General features: G+C 51.2%; 1 protein-coding gene across 5 annotated transcripts in view; it reads right to left on the bottom strand.

Annotated features, from left to right (window-relative positions):
* Positions 1–20,099, bottom strand: part of SRGAP3 (SLIT-ROBO Rho GTPase activating protein 3) — a 67,723-nt gene that overhangs the window by 38,520 nt on the left and 9,104 nt on the right. For all 5 annotated transcript variants that reach the window (XR_015805946.1, XR_015805945.1, XR_015805947.1 and 2 more), the window contains exon 2: positions 29–221. Coding sequence is in view for 2 of the 5 variants with exons in the window: in XM_088171216.1 (XP_088027342.1) it covers positions 29–221 (193 nt within the window). In the remaining 3 variants the exon portion in view is untranslated. The remainder of the gene's footprint in view (positions 1–28; positions 222–20,099) is intronic.

Below are 20,099 nucleotides of genomic sequence, written 5' to 3'. Positions count from 1 at the left end.
CAGCCTGCCCCTGGGAACTGGCACTTACTTGAACTGGTGCTCTCTGGAGCTGCGGATCTTGGAGGAGAAGCGCTCGGCCAGCTTCTCCAGGCTGCGGGAGTACTCGAGCTCGATCTCAGCCTTCCTGCGGAAGAATTCCTGCAGGTCCTGCAGCAGCTGCAGCCGCGACTCCGACTGCTGCTCCAGGCATTTCAGCTGCTCCACCAGCTGAGTGCGGATCTCTGCAGGGACAGGACAGCACAAACAGCAGCACACATCAGCTACACACACTGCAGGAAGGCCCTGCCTTGTCCAGAGCAAACAGCACAGCTCTGCTGGAGCTCCCTCCCAGCCCTGGGGTGAACTCGGGGCTCCACGAGGCCAAAGGATCTGTTTCCCACGACAGAGCAGAGCAGCCTCACATTAAACCTTATTCTTTGTCAAAACAGTCTTACAACACTGAGACCAACCTCAGAGCTTTCAACTGCCTTTTGCAACCAGAAAACGATACTTCTATCTATCTGGTACCACCTGAAATCATACACTATTTCATATAAACTAACGGATTATTTCTTGATAAACGTCCATGTGAATACCTCCAGGATGGCCAACACTGACCCTAAGGAAGCTGGCACTGCCATGCAGCCTTCCCTCACCCCATCCCCCTGCACTGCTGGCTTTACCAACAAATCCAACCCAGCTTTGGCTCAAAGGCTTAAAAAGTCTTTCACACCCTCCAAATCCCGGCTCAAAAACACCAAAGGTTTCATCTGTTCCTGGTTTATTTGCTTTCCCCTAAGGACCTTCAGACACAGGGAGAGACACATCTGAGGAGGATCAGAGGAGCTGGGTGGCAGGGCTCAGCTGATGGGACAGGTCCATGAGCTGCTTCCCTGTTCCCGGAGCCCTCGGGGATGGGGAGAGCAGCCCAGAGCTCCCCAGGACCACACAGCCCCTGCAGAGGTGAGGCAGCATGTGCTCACCTGGAGACCCTTCACCTTCCTCCCCTCGGGACAGTGCCCAGACCAGCCACAGCACTCGTGGCCATTCCAGAAACAGCCTCTTTAATGCTCCTGATAGCTGTATAACCAATATACATAAACATATACATCAATATGTATAAACAGCACAGAGATGTCCTCTGCCTTTCCCTAGGGTTTGTAAGCAGCTGCTTTCTTCACTTTGCTCACCTGAGGCTGGTGAGAAGCCAAGGGCCCTGACAGAGGAGGGAGACTGAGGCAGAGCAGGGATGCTGAACACAGGGATACCCGGGCACAGGGATACCCGGGCACAGGGATGCTGAACACAGGGATGCCCGGGCACAGGGATGCTGAACACAGGGATGCCGGGCACAGGGATGCTGGGCACAGGGATGCTGAACACAGGGATGCCCGGGCACAGGGATGCCCGGGCACAGGGATGCTGAACACAGGGATGCCCGGGCACAGGGATGCTGAACACAGGGATGCCCGGGCACAGGGATGCTGAACACAGGGATGCCCGGGCACAGGGATGCTGAACACAGGGATGCCGGGCACAGGGATGCTGAACACAGGGATGCTGGGCACAGGGATGCTGGGCACAGGGATGCTCGGGCACAGGGATTTCCCTGGGACTCTGGGCATCTGCTGCACACACACATGCAGACATCAGCTCTCACTCACAGCAAGCTGTAGAAACTCCAAAAGGAAGGACAATCCCACACCACAGAGAATGTTAGAGATACCTTTAAATGTTAAATCCTCTGCTAAAAGAATGCAGCAAAGGAAACTAAATTGCAAATGAGGTCGCACAACAACTGCTGTCAGTGCCTCAGTCTTCGTTCCCTCTGTTCCCAGTTTGCTGGAGTCCAGCTCTCTCTGTCCCTGGCACACTTTGACCTTTGCCAACAGAATTTCTTTGTTTTTCCTATGCCTGTAACATGTTGATTTGACACTTCTAAGTTTCCTTGCAGGAGTTCAGCCAGGTCAGTGGGAGCCCAGCACGGAGAGGCAAAGGACAGGATGTGAGGGCACAGGGAGCTGCCAGCTGTGACCCTAAAGCCACCCAGAGACAAGGCATCACACCAACAGTGGACACGGGCTCTGACCCCAGGGCTGCTGCTGCATGCTAAATGGGAAGGGAAGAACACAGAATGAAAAGCTGCTGGCATCGTCAGTGCCAAGACAGACGTGGCAGCAGAGAGGAGGACATGGCTCAGTGCTCCAAGGGTCCCAGGACAGCTCCTGCCCTGCCTGCAGCCGTGCTGCATCCCTCCTGTCCATTGAGGGGGATTCACAGGCCTGGAATCCCAACCTTCAACCAGCTGCCAATTATGTTTTCCACTTTAGATAGTCCTCTCTTCAGCAGCCAACCCCAAAACTTCACCTTGGGCTCCTCAACTGGCATCAGCCCCCAAGGAAGCCAGCCCCAGCAGGACAGCAGGATATCCTGCAGAGCTCATGGACAGCAACACGTGAAGTTCAGGATGGATCATTAAACAAACCCAGTTCTACACAGGCAAACACTGGGGAAAAGCAGGCAGAGGAAAATCCTGCACAGTTAAGACTTGCAAAGGCTGGAGCCTAAACAGACACAGGAGAGGAGAGCCAAGGGAAGAGCTCCAGGAGAGCCAAGTGTGCTCCAGCCTGGAGCCGTGGGCACTGGGGGGAGCCGTGGGGATTTGGGGATTGGGGGAATCTGGAGCCGTGGGGATTTGGGGAATCTGGAGCCGTGGGCATTGGTGCTGCCCCTGCCAGCAGAGCCGGCTGGGAGCCCTGCCCAGCCGTGCCCAGCAGCTGCAGACCGGGGCTGGCCCCTGCAAACAGCATCTCCTGCTGCAGGAGATGTGGGTTTTGGCACAACACCCCCTCCCCAGGCAGGCCAGAGCCAGCTCTGGCTGCTCAGACAGGGACAGACAAAGGCAGAGGTTTCTCTAGCAACGGGCTGAGATGAAAGGTGCAGGACAAAGCCCTGCTGCCGAGCCCAGAGCCCGGGGTGCAGCCCACCACCCCCCAGCTGGGCCAGGGGGGCTGCTCCACCATGCTGAATTATCTGAATTATCCGAATTATCCATCCAGGAGAACAGTGCTGTCACGGATGCTCCCGCGGGCAGCCTGAGACAGCCACTCCTCTAACATATGCTTCACCCCACTGATTTGTGACAAGTGAGAAAATATGCTTGGCAACAAAAGCCATTCTTCTCTCACAACTGGGATTAGACCCAATAGTTCATTGCAAATATAGCACAGCAAGCTGGACTCAGGGAGGATCCAGTTCTTACACAAATACAGAATACACTAACGAGGCCATTTGAGCCTCAATTGTTTTTGTGCCTCCTTTTATGCTGCCTTCCCTAGGAGTCCAGCCCTGTTCATAACAGACATACCTTGGATGTATTTTCCAGTGCTTTGTCATCCCACATTTCACCAGCACACACCATTTCCTCTGGGAGAGTTCTCTCACACACAGAGCTAATGCACCCCAAGCCTGGATCTGCTGTAAAATGGATGTTTCATTCCAGCTGTCCCACCAGGAAAACCCCAACCACGGGCAGGTGGTGCCAGCACAGCCCCAAGAGTGGCCAGAGCCTGTGTGTGATCCCAAGGAGCCAGGCTCAGTCCCTGCAGGCAGGGGACGGTGGCAGGGCAGGGTTTTGGGAACCCACGTGTGTCCATGGGATGTTGGCAGGGCAGTTTTGGGAGGCCAGGTGTGTCCATGGGATGTTGGCAGGGCAGTTTTGGGAGGCCAGGTGTGTCCATGGGATGTTGGCAGGGCAGTTTTGGGAACCCACACGTGCCCATGGGATGCTCCTGCTGCTGGCACCCCTGGCACTGCTCTCCCTACACAGCAAGCTGCCAGTGCCAACAGGGCTGGGAGCAGCAGCAGGGGATGCAAGGAATGGGCTCCAGAGGCCCATGCACCTTTTCCTCGTGAGCTGCAGCCAGGACAGGCTCTGACAGGTGACACTGGGACACTGCTGAGCTGGAACAGCCGGGCAGCTGCAGGGACCACAGCCTGCAGCACCCAGACAGGAACGGCAGGGCTGCATCCATCCTGCATCCATCCTGCATCCATCCCTGGGGAGCAGCCAGGGGGACCTGCAGGGACAGCAAACAGCCCAAAGCAAGCCAGCAAGCTCCCCCTCTGCCTCCTGCCGTGGGAGCAGTAACATCACTGCCTAGACAAAGACAAGAGATATGGCTCCTGGTAAAACAAAGAACAAGACAAGCCTTTTATCTGAAACAAGACTTCCCAGTTAAAAAGAAAACAAAACCCAAAAAAACCAGAAAGGAAAACACTTCCCTCCAGTATGAAAACTAACCCCGTGGCACTGGCGTTTTCCAGGTTTTTTCCATGTGTCTGTACCCCCCAGCCCGTGCCTGAGCAGCAGCCCTTCACATCACAGCCCCACTGCCCCTTGTAGCCACACCAGGCCCCCACACTGCCACTTGCTTGTGAGGCAACATCTTCATCCTGCAGCCACTCAGAAGGGAACTGAAAGTGTAAGAAATTGTATCTTGAACCCAGTGACTTCTGTCCTGGGAAACCCCTGCCCTGGAGAAGTCCCTCATTTAATGCAAAGGGCAAAGAAAGATGAGAACAGCTCCTCGCTGTCCAAGAACAAACATCACAGTGACAATACGGTGACAATGAAGCCGTGAAAAGATTCATACCAAGCTTAGCAAGCACAAGAACAAGGTGGCAAAGCTCTGCCACCGAGAGGCACAGCAGCAGATGCCACATGCTGCTCCTCACAGTCCCCTTCCCTCTCCTCCCCTGCACAGGATGGTGGCCAAGCAGTGGCATTTGTCATCCACTCTGATATTCCAAACCACAGGAGCTCCTGACAGTGAATTCCCCTTCACAAATGAAAGGCAGCCTGGCTGGTGAGGAGGCAGCAGGGAACAACAAGTGTTTAGGGTGAAGCAGAGCACCCAGCTCCCTTCCACAGCCCTGCTCCTGGGACACAGGAACCAAAACCCAACCAAAGCAATGCCAACAGTGTTTACTGTTAACTTCAGCTGAGCCTCAGGCCAAACCCCCCTCAGATCAAGAGTGAGAACAGATATAATGGTGTGTTGCCATCATGTCCAATTTAAGAACAGAAACAACACTTCAAACCACACATCCTGTGTGCCAGAAGGGCAGAGAGCTGGCCAGGAGTGCCCAGAGCAGGAGCCAGTGGCAGTCACAGCTCTGGGAACCTGCAGCCTCTGCAGGTGCTCCCAGCATGAACCCAACCCAGGGATGCCACGGTCCTTTCTCTCTGAGACCAAGAAGACAAACCTGCTTGCATTAGAAATCCTCAGTCAGCGTGGGAGCTGCTTTGTTCCTCTCTGCACCATCAGAATGAGCCACACCGACCCACAGTGGCTCCTCTGCCTGCCCCTGTGTGAGCAGAGGCACGGGCAGAGCTGCAGCCTGGCAGCAGGTTCTGACCCATCTCTGTTGGATGCTGCAGATGGGGCTGATCCTCACTTTGGAGCTGTGGTTCACCACAGGACTAGACAAGCTTCGGGGGCTAAGTTTAGGCAGCAGAAGTGCTTATTCTCCTGTTTTCTCCTGCCTGGCACAGAGGCTATACCCGGGGATGACCCTGCTGGCAGTGCCCCAGCCTGCATGTCCCCATGTCACAGCCTGCAAGGTGCAGGGCTCAGCTCAGCTCCATTCTGTGCCCTCCTCCAGGGAGCTCTGCAAGCTCCAGAGCCACTCCAGCTCCTGGGCTGGCTCCCCCCAGCCCTCGCCTGCTGCAGCTAAAGGCTTGTGCCAGCAGAGACATCTGTGCCCAGCCAGGGCTGGCAGGGACACGGCCCAGGGGACACACATGGCACGGGGGGACACAGCAGCCCCAGCAGAGCAGCACGGACCCCTGGCATTCTGCATCCTCCTCCTCCTCCTCCTCCCTTCCCCACAGCCCCTGGCACCTCCCGTTTCCTTGGGAACAGAGACTTGTCCACTTGTAATTCACAGCCTGAACCCATCACATCTGCTGCCACTCCTGCCTGACCCAGAGCAGCAACCAGGCAGTAAATCTCATTTACTGTCCCTACACGCTGTTGTCTGGGCTATGTGGCCCTGCACTGAGCTCGCTGATCAATGGGAAGGAGAATTTACAGGACTGAAGGTGGAGCAGGACCCCAGAAATGCTCATTAAAAAAGACTTTGAGGAGGCTGGGGCTGGTTTTGTTGTTTGGAGTTTGGACTTGGGGTTTGTTTGTTGTTTGTTTTGGGGTTTTTGGTGTTATGCTAAAGAAGCCAAACTTTAAAGAAGTCCACTCCAAACCTCCAGCATTCCAAGATCCCTGGCAATCCCTGCTTGCTGTGTATTTTGGGGAATCCCTTGTGCCCCACATTTCTCCCCAAAGGAGCTCTGTGCCCAGCTGCAGGAGGAGAAGGGAAAGGCAGAACAGCCTTTGCTGAGCTTCTGCCTCCTCTGTTTCTGCCTGTTGGGAGCACAAGGGATGCAAAAAAGCACTGAAGAGAAAGAGCCAAACGGATCTCTTGTGTTTGTTCATGATTTAAGAGGAGCAAAGGAAGCGTCACAAACACAGATGGTGGCTTTTCCCCAGAGAGAAGAGCTGCTCTGAGTGCCCTCCTGCTCAGCCTGAGCTGCTCACCCTCCTCTGGCCACTCTGCAGCCCGGACACTGCACTTGGGCTCAGCTGCACAAAGTCCTTTAGGAGCTGAAAGCCCTGAAATGATGTAACCCGAGCTCTGGCCTTGGGGCTATTAAGATGCAAAGGAGAATGTATTCAAACAGGAAAAGAAAGAGCTGAACAAGAATGTGAATCCTGCCCTGAGCCACCGAGATGGAATAAAGGAGAAGATCATTAAACGGTTCAGTTCAGCACCTCACATTCCTTAATCCAGGCATGGAAAGATTTCACAGATCATTAAGGGAGCAGAGCTTTGCAGACAGCTCCTGGAGCCAGCCCCTGTCCCTGTGCAAGCTCCCCAGCCTCTGCACAGCCCTGACCAAATACCATACACACAGATCAGAGCAGCCTAGCCAGCAGTGCCTTCTGCCTGAAAAATCCGGGCACTCATGGAGCCACCGAACCCATTCTCTTCCAGAGTAATACTTTACACGCATTAAAAATACAGGATAATTCCTTTTAAGAACTTTCACATCTCGAAGAATCCTATAAACCTCAACATCTTCAAGAAAGGGGCATGGATTACAACCTAATTTTACAGATGGGATAAAACAAGTCTTTCCTTGGGCATCTCTGCCATTTCCCACTGTGCCTTTCTGCCTGAACTTCATTTCAAGGCCAAACTGCTCCCAGTCCAAAGGGACACAGAAAACAACAAGAAAAATTCCAAAGCAAGAGTCTGGAGGAACCGACAAGTCCAACAGCAGCAGTTGCCCAATTTCTTTTATTTGTTTGATTTAATGTTCCTAAAAATATCCCGGCCAACTGTACCTGGCAGAGGCAGCTTCACACCGTGCCTCTGACCAAAACCTCCTGTGCACCTCCAGCGTTTGATCCAGTTCCCAGATTGCTGAGCATTCCTGGAGCCTCGTCATGCTTCATTTGGAGCACGTCCTCATCACCCAGAAATGCTGTTCTTCATGTCCTCTAGGCTGGCTATCTCCACTGGGCTTTTTCAGCACAAAGGACCGGCCAAAGGCAGATGCTCTGCTCACTGCCTGCACCAGTGCTGCTTCCTTCAGAGCCTCGGAGATCAGCAGAGCATCGCCCAAGGCCGGCACTGCTCTGCACTCCTCCTCCTCTCCCAGGAAAAGCACAATGTTGGAATAGCAAGGGAGAGCTGTGCTGTGACCAATGACAGAACAGCACCTGTCACTGCATCCAGCCAGCCTGGAACTCACACACAGGAAGCACAAAAACCTGGCCCAGAACCGGCACAAACCTGGCCCAGAACCGGCACAAACCTGGCCCAGAACCGGCACAAACCTGGCCCAGAACCGGCACAAACCCGGCCCAGAACCGGCACAAACCTCGCCCAGAACCGGCACAAACCTCGCCCAGAACCGGCACAAACCTCGCCCAGAACCGGCACAAACCTCGCCCAGAACCGGCACAAACCTCGCCCAGAACCGGCACAAACACAGCCTCAGGCAGCACCGGCAGTCTTGGGGTGTTCCAGGGTGAATAAAGACCCTCCCTACTGCAGAGCAGAATATTCACGTGGATATTCAGGATGAACAGGCAATGGGGAATCCAACAGCTGTGGGGACACTGTCTCCACAGGGCTTTCCATACCAGACATGATCCAGCTCAATACTTCACAACCTCCTCCTGAATTCATTTACTATAGACCTGGAGCAAGTTCCAGACTGCAGACAGCTTAGCTTGAGGCTAATAATATGTTCTACATTGGGATCACTGGGCTGTGCAGCTGCCACCCACAAGCAGAGATTATCTCCCCCGCTTGCTGCATGTCTTCAGTCCAAAGTGATTGTGCTCCTGCCTTCTAAAGAAGGGAAAAGCAGCATAAAGCACATTGTCTGCTCTCACCATCTTCCCTGGCATCCCATTTATTAGTGGGTGCAGAACCAGATGGTTAGAGATAAACAATACCATAGAAAACACAGAAATAGCCTGGTGTAGTGCAGGAGTGTTAAATTCCCACCCAGAAACAAGAAAGGGCATTAAAGGTACTTGGGCAGCTCCAGGGGAAGCGAGCCAGCAGACAAATGCAATCCATGTGCACCAGCGTGCACAGCTTTTCCTGGAGCACTATCAGGACAGAAAGAGCTCCTGCAGCTACAGCTCTGGCTAAAATCAGCTGTCACTGCAGGTGTCCATCACTTCCAGAAAATAATCCCTCAGATATTTCATTTGATTCCCTTGGTATGCAGAGCAGAGCTGCTGCAGCACTGCTCCTGCAGGACTCTCCTGCCATGCTTGCCTTGTGTCACACAGAAGGCAAAATATAGATGTAAACATTCCAGCATTCCTTACGTCAAGACAGCTTTTTTTTTTTTTTTTTTTTTAAATCCCCTCTTTCTCTTCTGCTCCTACTCTGATGTGCAGAGCTCTCTGATTCTCTGAATTCACATCCCTTCATGCAAGGCAGAAGTCAGGGCTTGCAGCTTGGCTGAGACACCAGCCAGGTTAACAACAGTCACTTCAAAAATGAAATAATGTGTGGTGGGCAAATGAAGACTGGCATTTGTTTATTGGTGTGAACAGTCACTGAGAGGCAGAGCTCCAACAGGGCCAGAGACCATGGCCTGGCCCACCTGAGCCCCACCTGCCCCATATCCCATACGTGAGCTGCTGGGTGAGGAGACACCTGGGGCATGGGTGGGATGTGCTGGGGCAGCCTGTGCCCCTCGTGGGGTTTGGTAGCCATGCCTGAACCCTGGGCTATGGGCACATCTGCCTCTCCTGTCCAGCACTGGTGCCACATTCCCTGAGCCTGCAGCTTGCATGTCCAGCACACCAGCAAGCCCCACATGCAGCACCTGCAATGGCTTTAGCCCAGCTGCTGGCTGGCAGCACGAGTGCTTGCCCAGAAGGGCCACAGAGATGCACAAGCCCATGGCTACCGTGGGGACAGCACTGGCACAGCTCAGCAGGAGCCCAGTCCTTTGCATGCCACAGAGCTGGTGTCTGCCTCCTTCCCAGCTCCTTCCTGAGCAGATTGCTAATTGCTCCTGATTTCTGCTCTTCTAAAATAAGCTCAGACTGCAATCTGCATAAATGCTGCAGAAAGAGTAATGAAGTGCCTGCCCACCTGAAATTCAGACTTGAGCAAAACACACAGGAGACAGGAGGGTGGAATGAGCCCCCAGCAACCCTCACCATGCCACTGCCACCCTACCTGGGAAAACAGGGGGCACATGGGCACTGCTCCAGGTAAAGCCATGGATTTCCTCCTGAACTAAGCACTGGAAACAAAGACTAAATGGAAGCACAAGAGGCACAGCGTCATTCAGGCAAGAGGGGACAGCAGAGGGGAGCATGTCAGTGGGCATTGACCTGCAGGAGTGGGACAGTAGAGAGGAATTAAAAATTAAACCTGTCAGCCCCTGGTTTCTGCCACTCATTTAAAAAAATACATGGCTGCAGACGTCCAAGGTGCAAAAGGAAGCAATTACATACACAAACCTCCCCACAAATAAACATCTCATGACTTTATCACCAGATAATCTTCAACAGCAAAAGCACATCAGAGCATTATTTTGCCCTTACCCTCTCTGAATTGTCAGCACTTCCATGCACACCCCTGAGCTGCAGCATGCAGGCACTGCTCCCCTGCTTCTGCATCTCCCAAAAACACCACACACAGGCAGCTAACACAGACTTTGTTTCAAAACTCTGTTAGTTACATGAAGGGTGTGTTGACTGCTGAGAGCTCTCCCTCCAGAGTGCTGGAATACAGATGCAGAGTTTGCTGCAGGGCAGCTGAAGTGTCCCCCACACCTGCACAAGCTCCCCCTGCCACCAAAGCACAGCTCTGAGTCACCATTCCTGGCTTTGTCTTCATCTAAGAGAGGACCTAAGAAAATCAACTATTAACTCTAGACTAAGCATCTGGAGAGCACCTTGTAATTACCAGCTCTGGTTCTCTTCTCTCTGACAGCCTCTCAAAACACACGTGGATCCTGGTACATCCCAGAGGCTCCCGGCTCCCTTCTCCCCTGGTGGCCCCTCCAGCTGGAGCTGCTGCATCAACTCTGGTATTTATAGCCCCTCTTTGCTGACTCACCACTGCTCCTGGCTTATTTAGAAGCTGCTTTAAGTACATTTGCTTTTGACAGTGTCACACTGATCACTCCCGTGTGTAATTTTGACACTTTGCCTTTCCTAAACCGATTCAGAAGAGACAACTTCTGCCTCTCTGAGTGGATGGGATGTCCAGAATTTCCTCACCTTCCACTTTCCTTCCTTGTCCTGACTCGGGGAGGAGTTCAGAGGAACAGAACCTGGCTGAATGTGATAGGAACACTCCGAGTTTGGCAGGAGAGCTGAGATCACAGCTCAGGGTGCCGGGTCTGAGCCGAGGGCAGCTGAGCCACTGCTCCCCACACCGAGCTCATGGGCAGCTTCTCCCCAGCCCTGTGCCCGGGTTTCCTTCCATGTGGCCTTAGCATGTCCATCCACACCATGCTGACATTGCCAACACTAACTCCAGCTAGCTGGAAAGAGATTAAAGCAAGCAGTTGGTTCAAGGAAGAGGAAGGATTTGCTGCAGGCTGCTATAAATACACTAAAACATAGAGGGTTTAGGCAGCAGCAGCACCTTACACACATCACCATCTTTTAATGTGTTATTGTTACCTACCAGTCTGTATTCCACATGGAAGTTTTTTTACCCCAATCCTGCCAAAATCCCCTTTTGAAATGCTGAGTTTCTCTGAGCAGGAATCGTGAACTTCCCTTGGCCCTGAGATCATCTTGAGGGGTCAGTACCCTCAGGCAATTTTAGCACATTTTTAGGGTTTGACACTGGAACAGGCTTATAAAAACACATGGAACCGATGCTCCCTGTGCTCCCTGTGCAGTGAGTGACAGGCTCTGAACCCCTCCAGCCCAGCACCACACCTGCAGTCCCTGAGAGAACTGCTCCCCTTCTCTGCTTGACCTGCAAGACCAGAAAAGCTGCTTCTCCTGATTTGTCAGCCTAAGAGTGAAAAAGAAGAAAAATTACTTCCAAAAGCGTTTCCCTATCACTCCTGCGTGTAACAAAGCCTTCAGTGACAGCTTGACAAAAATCTGGCAAAATGTTTTCCAACTGAACTTAAAAAAATTTTCAAGCACGAAGTTGTTACACAAGAACTCATAGTTATCAAAACACGCACTGAAATGACCTTACTAACAAGGACAAGTCAAGCTCAGCAAGAGAACTTAATGGTCTTGATATTTGCATTGTCCAAGCAGCCCGTGGGCTCGGCTACCTTAACCATCGTTTCCCTACATAATACACGTGCACTGTGTTACCCATTGGGAGCATTCCAAGCACACGCTTTCTCTCCTGCTCTAATCTCCTGTGTTTTGAAGGCATCAGCCACAATCCCACCCCTTAAAACGGCACAATCTGCCCAGGAGCTGCTCCCTGGAATCATTTATCCCATCACAACAGCATCGCAGAGGGGCTCCCCAGAGGCACCTTTAACCTCTGCCCCCGAGACACCCACCACCATCAGCACCTGCCCCATGAGCCCTCTGAAGGGTCCCTGGCTGCTCCCAGCCCAGCCTGTCCCTCCTGTGCTCCAGGGGTTATTCCCTGGAACTCTCTCCCACACATCCAACTGCCCAGAGACACTCGGAGCTGTGTTTAGCAGCAGCTCTTCCCCCAGCGGCACCTGAACTGCAGCCTAAAGCTCTGTGAGATGCCTGCTCTTGTCTGTGGAGCAAAGGTGGGGATGGCTCTGTCCCCTCTGTGCACAGGGACAGGAGCCAGCCCAGCCCCCTGGGCACACCAGTGTCACACACACTGGGGACACCTTTCCTCCCTGTGCAGCCTGGCACAAACCAGACAAACTCGCCCACGTGAACAGCTTTCCATCAGTGCTCAACAGCATTTCATGGACTAAAATCCCCCCTGGAACTGCACCTGCTGCTGCCGAGGGGTAAGCATGGCACAGTCCAAGGAATTCTTCAGGTCTCACATAGGGGATCTCGAGTTCAGACCACAAAAGTAAAAGAAAACATTCACAATCTTTTTGTTTAAAAGTATTCTTTGCTATTGCACATCCATGCTTATCAAATAATTTATAAATCAAATTATGTACTGAAGAACTTCTGGTAGAAAACTGTCTTTTCCTCTGCTCCTTATGCTGTAAACAGATCCTTTTAGATATAAAATTTCAAACAAATAAATGTGGCAGCATGCTGGCACTGTTCCTCACACGAATTCCTAATTTCATGATGACATCCTGCACTCGGTGTCAGGAACGAACAGAAGTCTCCAATCCTAACTAACAATAACTGTGTTCCTCCTTTAACACAAGCCTCTGGTGGAACCAGTCCCACTCTATCACACAGATTCAGTGTCCTCATTCCAATCTGACAGCACGAAGCTGCAGCAGTGATGAACTTTGGGGCTCACTTAGCTGAAAATAACACAGGTGGAATGAGGAACAGGGCATGAATGACTGCAGCAGAAGCCACAGAGCCACCCCAGTGTCACTTCTCCTGACAACACATTATTCCAGACTAATACAACTGACACCCACCCCTCCCTGCACATCAAGTGTGTAACCAACCCCCTGCAAACGCTCCTCAATGGAGATTTCTTCTCAGTTATAAAACTCTGACAATGGCAGCAGAATAACCCTGGAGCTGTATCTGCCACAGCTCAGTGGTGTTTGTTTTCTGTGCAGGAGCCATTCCTCCTGTGAGACACTCCCACTGAGGGATGACTTGTGCTCATACAAGCAGCCAATATTGACTGGAACCACACTGGGCTGTGGAGCTGCTCCTGCCGAGCAGCACCAGCTCATCAACACTCGTACCAGTCTGCACAGGAGCAGCTCCAAGCTCATCTGAAAACACAATTGATCTCCCTGAACTGAGAAAACGAGGTTGGAGACACTGAAGCATCTCAAACACCAACCCTACCCATGTTTGCTGCTCCCCTCCAACATGTGTGAGAGCACTGGAGCCCCATGTCCCCTCCACAGCTCAGCTGCCCTCTGACCTGAGCTGAACCCTGCCTTTTCCTGCCCTTCTGAGGATCACTCACTCCACATCTCTGTCTACCAAGGCACTCTCATTTCATCACATCACATTTGGCTTTGAGAGCAGCATCTGTAACCCAGAGCAAAAGAACACAGTCAGTATTTCAGGCCACGAGCCCCATGTGACACTCGGATTTTCATCTCCATTGCCTCGTTCAAAGTCAGAGGACACTCCCCATGATCAGAGCCACTAACACCCCCCAGCCCTGCCCAGGTGTGTGACCCCCAAACAAACACCCCCCAGCCCTGCCCAGGTATGTGACCCCCAAACAAACACCCCCAGCCCTGCCCAGGTGTGTGACCCCCAAACAAACACCCCCAGCCCTGCCCAGGTATGTGACCCCCAAACAAACACCCCCCAGCCCTGCCCAGGTATGTGACCCCCAAACAAACACCCCCCAGCCCTGCCCAGGTGTGTGACCCCCAAACACCCCCCAGAGCTGACTGCAGTGCCCAGCCCTTCTCCCCTGCAATAGAAACACGCTGGCCATGAAGGAAACTCCAGGGCTCTTCCCTGTGGCTGAGGGTGGCCCAGAATTTGCTGTATCCTCCAAGCTTCATGTGCTCCTGGTAATAAAAGCACTTGAGATTTAACCCTACCTGTGCAGGGACATTCACTTTGGAATGCTGAACTGACCTAGTCGTGGTTTTGTCTGTTTTCATGCTGTCCCCCCCAGGATGATGCTGTTCCTTTCACAGGGACACAGAAGTGAGACCAAGAGCATGAATGGACTTTGGAGGCAGGGAGCACACCGTGGCCTTTAGCCACAACCATCAGACTGGGCTCCAATAACTGCAGTCTGCAGGGAAAGGCTGACAGTGTCTTGACATGGCCACTTACGTAAAATGCACCCTATTTCTTTTGTGCCATATGCCTTTGGTGCATTATCATTCCCACTCTTCTTGATTGCTTTTCAAAAGCCATCTAAATTAATGTGAATTGGTAAAGGGTAATTATTCCTATGAATAATCAGTGTATGCTAATAAATGCAAAAATAGGACAAAATGCTAAGTTTCAGCAGCACTGACTGTTCCTATGGATGACAGTCCCTGATAAAGGGCACCTCCTGCACCCACGGTGGGACAGGAGGGAGCTGTGTCCTTTCTGCAGCACTGCACAGTTACTCTGCTCAGAAATGGGGCACCCCAAAGCACAGCTCCTGCTCTGCCTAAAGAACCGTCTTGCCAAACACTGGCTGGTCTGCTCTCAGCAAAATTCTATAGGAATCCACATTACTAAAGATACAGGACACTACAAAAACAGGAAGGTATTGCCAAGAAGAAAACGACAAAGACAGAAGGTATTGCCTAGCAGAGGAGGAAAGCAGGGGGCCGTGTCAGAATTTGTCATTGCCTCTTGGTGTGCAGCTCCACCGATGGCCAGGCAGAGCTCGGTGCCAGCACACCCGGGGTCCCCCAGCTCAGCCCCACACCGGCATCCAGCATTCATCACCTCCTGAAAACTACCGGACTGAATGGCTTCACACAGCACACTCATGGGATTAAACGGCACACAAGAACAAGGAGAAACGTTTAAGCCTTCTCAGCAAAGGCAGGAAACTCCAAGTGAGAACTAAGATCCTGCTTAAAATAAACGGCCATTAAGAATTCTCTGCAAATTGCATTTGCTGCCTCCTCAAAGTCACAGCATACGTTCTGCCAACATGATGGGAAAGACATTAGTGAATTACAAGAAACATTTTCAATCCAGTTAGAGACCAGCCCGCCATTATTTTATTGGTGTGCTTTTTAAGAAATGTAACTTGTAACAGTACAGTGAGTCTAAAAGGGCTATTTCCCTATCCTTTGGGGAAAAAAGACTTGGCAGTTCCCTTGCTGAACTTGGAGACTGCTGCTGTGTCTCCAGGGCTCCCGAGGTCCCTCTGGGAGCATCAGCCAGCTCAGAGCACACGGCATCCTCCCTGCACACTGCACACAGCTGGAGCACTGCACACAGCTGGAGCACTGCACACAGCTGGAGCCCTGCCAGACACCCTGACTGCCTCACCTGGGGCACAGCTCACTCCCACAAACATGTCACCATTGCTCTGGAGCCACCTTCTCCTCGGAGAATCCCTTTCCAGAGGCACCGAGGAACACTCAGGAACCAGTCACCTCCTTCACACCCAGCAAAATTTAGTTTCAGCACTGGGAAGAAAGTGTCAGATCAGTTAACAGACGACCCAGGGAGGATGTCAGATCTCACAGCACTGCAGGATTTTATCAACACACTGCACGAGCATCTGCCAAAGACACCTGCTGTGCCAGGAAGACACAAAGATACAGAAGAGAGGCTTTAGTTAAGGAACTTTTTGGCTGAATAACCTTTGCCACAGAGCCAAGGGGATGTCACTGCCTTCCTGCCCTCCCCAGCACAGGCCTGCAGGGAGAGCCACAGAAATGCCCCTGCACACACCCCAAAACCACACTGACTGCCACAAAAAGGGCACAGCCACAGATATTTTAGTGCAATACCCATGGAATTCCTGCCAGGTGCTGCTCTTGGAGGGAGGGACATCTCCTTTATCACAGAGCCACAGCAGCACTCGCTATCATTTGATGGCCTTGTGCTCACTCTCTGTTTGGGAAAAATCACATTATGGCCTTCAGGGAACTCATTAAGGAAGACACAGCCTACAGACAGACTGTACAGGAAACAAAACATCCAAGACCCTTACAAATAATTCTGTATTTCTAACATGCTGGAACTTTTAAGCTCAAACTGAAGATGCATACTTTTATTGTAAGTTTTAAAATGTAAATTACGAATAAAATTACAATCACTTCAGTGAAAAGGTGGAAGGCTACATATTCCCCTGAAATAATGTCTATATATTATGTGACTGTCTCTTGCTAGGAATTAATTCCAAACTCAGCAGAGTGAAAAAGATCCCCCTTTACCTTAGGAGCTTTTCATTCAAATGAATGTTGAAACTGAATAAAATAAAGCAGAGAAGTTGTCCAAGCTAAGGAATGTGTAAAGAACTCATCTATATTTAGCTAAAGATTTCATTAATAAATACAAGCAAAAGAACTTTTTTTAAATTCACAGGGTTTATCCTAACAATTTCACTGTAAATTTTAATGGATTATTTTCCCTCTCCCTCTCCCAAAAAATGTCACAAGATGCCTTTGCTCAAAAATTATGTCCAGTAAGTTGCCTCCAGCCAGGACATTTTACTGAGATAAGGAACAGCTGCATTATACAGGGCTGAAGTGAATTTCAGAAAAACTCATGAAAAACCTGTTAACAGGAATAGGAAACGGGCACTGCTGAGAATCAGGGAAACCATGGATTATAACACAAACACCAGGTTCAGCACAGGAACAGTCACCAATTACAAAAATCCCATCACCAAAAGCCTACATTAATGTGGTACTAAAAATGTGAGCTAAGAGGTCAAAGAACATTCAGAGATCTGGAGGTAAAATGGGAATGTCCTACCTCACTCCCACTGCCAGACTAGCTCACTCTTATGGAAAATCTTTTGTTACTATGGTGACAGGGAATCAAAAAAACTTAGATCCATGTAAACACAGGTTCTCATATACAGACTGCAGTATTCTGTACTGCCAGTTAATCCCAATTTATGAATTTTCAGTTATTCAGCCAACCGGAGAAAAGTGAGTGATTATTCATAAATATAAAAAAGTTAAAGTTCATTCAAAGATAAATTGCAAACAAAAACAGGTCTGAATGTCTCAGATCAATCATTCACAATGATTAATTCGCTCACCTCTAGTTACTTGCCAAAAACTAATCTCAATTATCTATTTTAGGGGGGCAACTCTTCCCTGCTTTCGTCAGGCTATATTTGTATATATACACATGTAAACAAACATACACATGTCTGTATGTTCCCTCCCCTCCACGGGCCACACACAGAGTAAACAAAGAACACAGGCTGGTAGTGAAGGCTTCTGAAATTCACTATATTCAGCTTTGAACTGCTGGCCCAAGGGTGAAATCAGAACTGACTCATAATGTCTCAGTTCTTTTTTAAGCTGCAACTGAACATTCATAGGAAAATGAAAATAGTCTGAAACAGTTTCAGCTACCAGATGTGATGGTTTTTATCTCCAATGTCCTGACAGTAGCCATTCATTTTTCTCCATTTTTGAGCCTTTTCAAAGCAGAGTTCCAGGAACACACAGAAATCAGTCTCACACCGCAGGCACCTGCCACCTCCTCTTGCCTACACGAACCTTATCCTGAGCCTACAGCTTCCAAGGAGAAACCCACTGCTGCCTCCATCATCAAAGAGATTTCTGGAAGATCAGGGATCTGCCAGCATCCCTCAGGTGGGGACCCTGCACCCTGGGCTGGCACAGCTGCTGAGCAGCCAAAGGGCACAGAACACCCCCGAGGGGTGCCCAGCACCTCCATCCCACCCAGACCCGGGTCAGAATCCCAAATCCCAGCACACACAGGTCCCCCAGCACGGTGTGTGCCAGCTGCAGCAGCACTGCTGCCCATGCCCAGCACCTCCATCCCACCCAGAGGGGCTGCAAAGCTGCTGGCTGGTGCAGGACACAGCCCACTCTGCCCTGCTGTGCCTGGCTCACACAGCACTCGGTGCTTCCATCACCAATTCCCCTGTGCTGCCAAGAGCACAGAACCCTTGGGTAAAACAGCAGCAACCAAGGCCCCTCATTGTTCTGGCAGCGCTCTCGGGCAATCCAGCACCAGATGGATGTATTTGTAAATAAGGCAGAGCAGTTTTGTCAGGTTGTAATTGGTTTTAGAACAAGCAATTCCCACGATGACAAACAAGAGCCAAAGAGCCCCACAGTGCAACACCGAGCAGGCAGCACTTGGGGACAGCAGCAAAAGGAACCAGGACAGGGCCATGGAAGGCAAAGGGAACAAGGACAGGGCCATGGAAGGCAAAGGGAACCAGGACAGGGCCATGGAAGCCAAGGGGAACCAGGACAGGGCCATGGAAGGCAAAGGGAACAAGGACAGGGCCATGGAAGGCAAAGGGAACAAGGACAGGGCCATGGAAGGCAAAGGGAACAAGGACAGGGCCATGGAAGGCAAAGGGAACAAGGACAGGGCCATGGAAGGCAAAGGGAACAAGGACAGGGCCATGGAAGGCAAAGGGAACAAGGACAGGGCCATGGAAGGCAAAGGGAACAAGGACAGGGCCATGGAAGCCAAGGGGAACAAGGACAGGGCCATGGAAGCCAAGGGGAACCAGGACAGGGCCATGGAAGCCACACTGATGGCTTCATGCTGGGACAAGCCTTGCAATGCAGAACAGGAAAGCTCAGCAGCACTGCCAGGGTCCTTGCAGAGTCACTGCAGATGTCGAGGATGTTGGGTGCCCTCTGAAGCTACACCTGGAGCCACAGCAACACCCTGGCAATTCAGAGCCTGCCAGGACCAGCTGTCCTGCTGTCCTGGCATGGCACCTGCATGCAGGCTGACAAAGAACAGGCAAGCTGCTGGGAAACCTGAGACTTGACACAAAGACTGGGGACAAGCTCTTCCCAACCAACTCTGGACATGTGCAACCTGGTGAGGACCCCAAAAAAGTGAAAGAAGAGGACGCTGAAGGTTTTTTCTTTCTTCCAAAGGTGTACTGCCACCATAAATTGCTGCAGGCTCAGTAGTTAGCTTGGTGACCATAAATGTCTTTTTCATTGTCATTGTGATGTACACCACAGACAAGGACACTGCAGCAAACTCAGAGACAACGTGACAGCCTCCACGTAAATTCCTGGCACACCAACAAGACTACATGCACCAGAAACCAGAGGGGGTTTGCACCCAGCTCACACAGTCAGGGAAATCCTGGGGACACAGCCCGTGACTATTCCCATGACCACTAAATCCCCAATGAAGGTTTAATTCTGAAGTTACTCTCTGGCTTTGTGACCTGCGAAATCACTTCCTTTCACACCAGAGCCTCAGCACAGCCCACCATGTGCTGCAGGCTGTAACACAGCCCTCTGCTGCCCCGGACAGCACTGACAGCAGAGGCAGCTACAGCCACTGCACAGCCCCAGGGAGGCACGAGTGCATGCTGTGTGACGAGCAGGAGAAGCACAGTGTGCATTTCTTTTCTCCTCTTCTTCCCACTCCCCCTTAGTTTGGAGCTGACCTCTCCCACGGAACAGATTATTGTTATTTCAGCAGTGCTCCTCACACTGCCATCCTGCAGAACAATGACTACGTGAGTACTCTTTGTAATGCTTTCACTTCCAGGGCTTTAGATTATGACATTTTCACTTACAATATGTTTACTTAGTATTTCTTTAGGAATTTTAGCAAGAGTAGGTCAAGAGCACACAAGCAGGAAAAAACATGCAGGAAAAAATTCTTTTAAAGCCATGAGTCACTCAGAACACGATCCAGCAAGGATGTTAAAAGAAACAAAAAATGCTTTGAAAGAACCTACTGAGAGTCTGATTCCCAGGTTACTTGATCTATTTCAAATTAAAACTCTTTTTTGCCTCGCTTCCTCAGGCTCTT

The sequence above is a fragment of the Sturnus vulgaris genome, chromosome 11, assembly GCF_052056855.1.
Source record: "Sturnus vulgaris isolate bStuVul1 chromosome 11, bStuVul1.hap1, whole genome shotgun sequence".
Classification (NCBI taxonomy): domain Eukaryota; kingdom Metazoa; phylum Chordata; class Aves; order Passeriformes; family Sturnidae; genus Sturnus; species Sturnus vulgaris.
The sequence above is the reverse complement of the archived record's forward strand: the minus strand, read 5'-3'. Positions and strand labels throughout refer to the sequence as shown.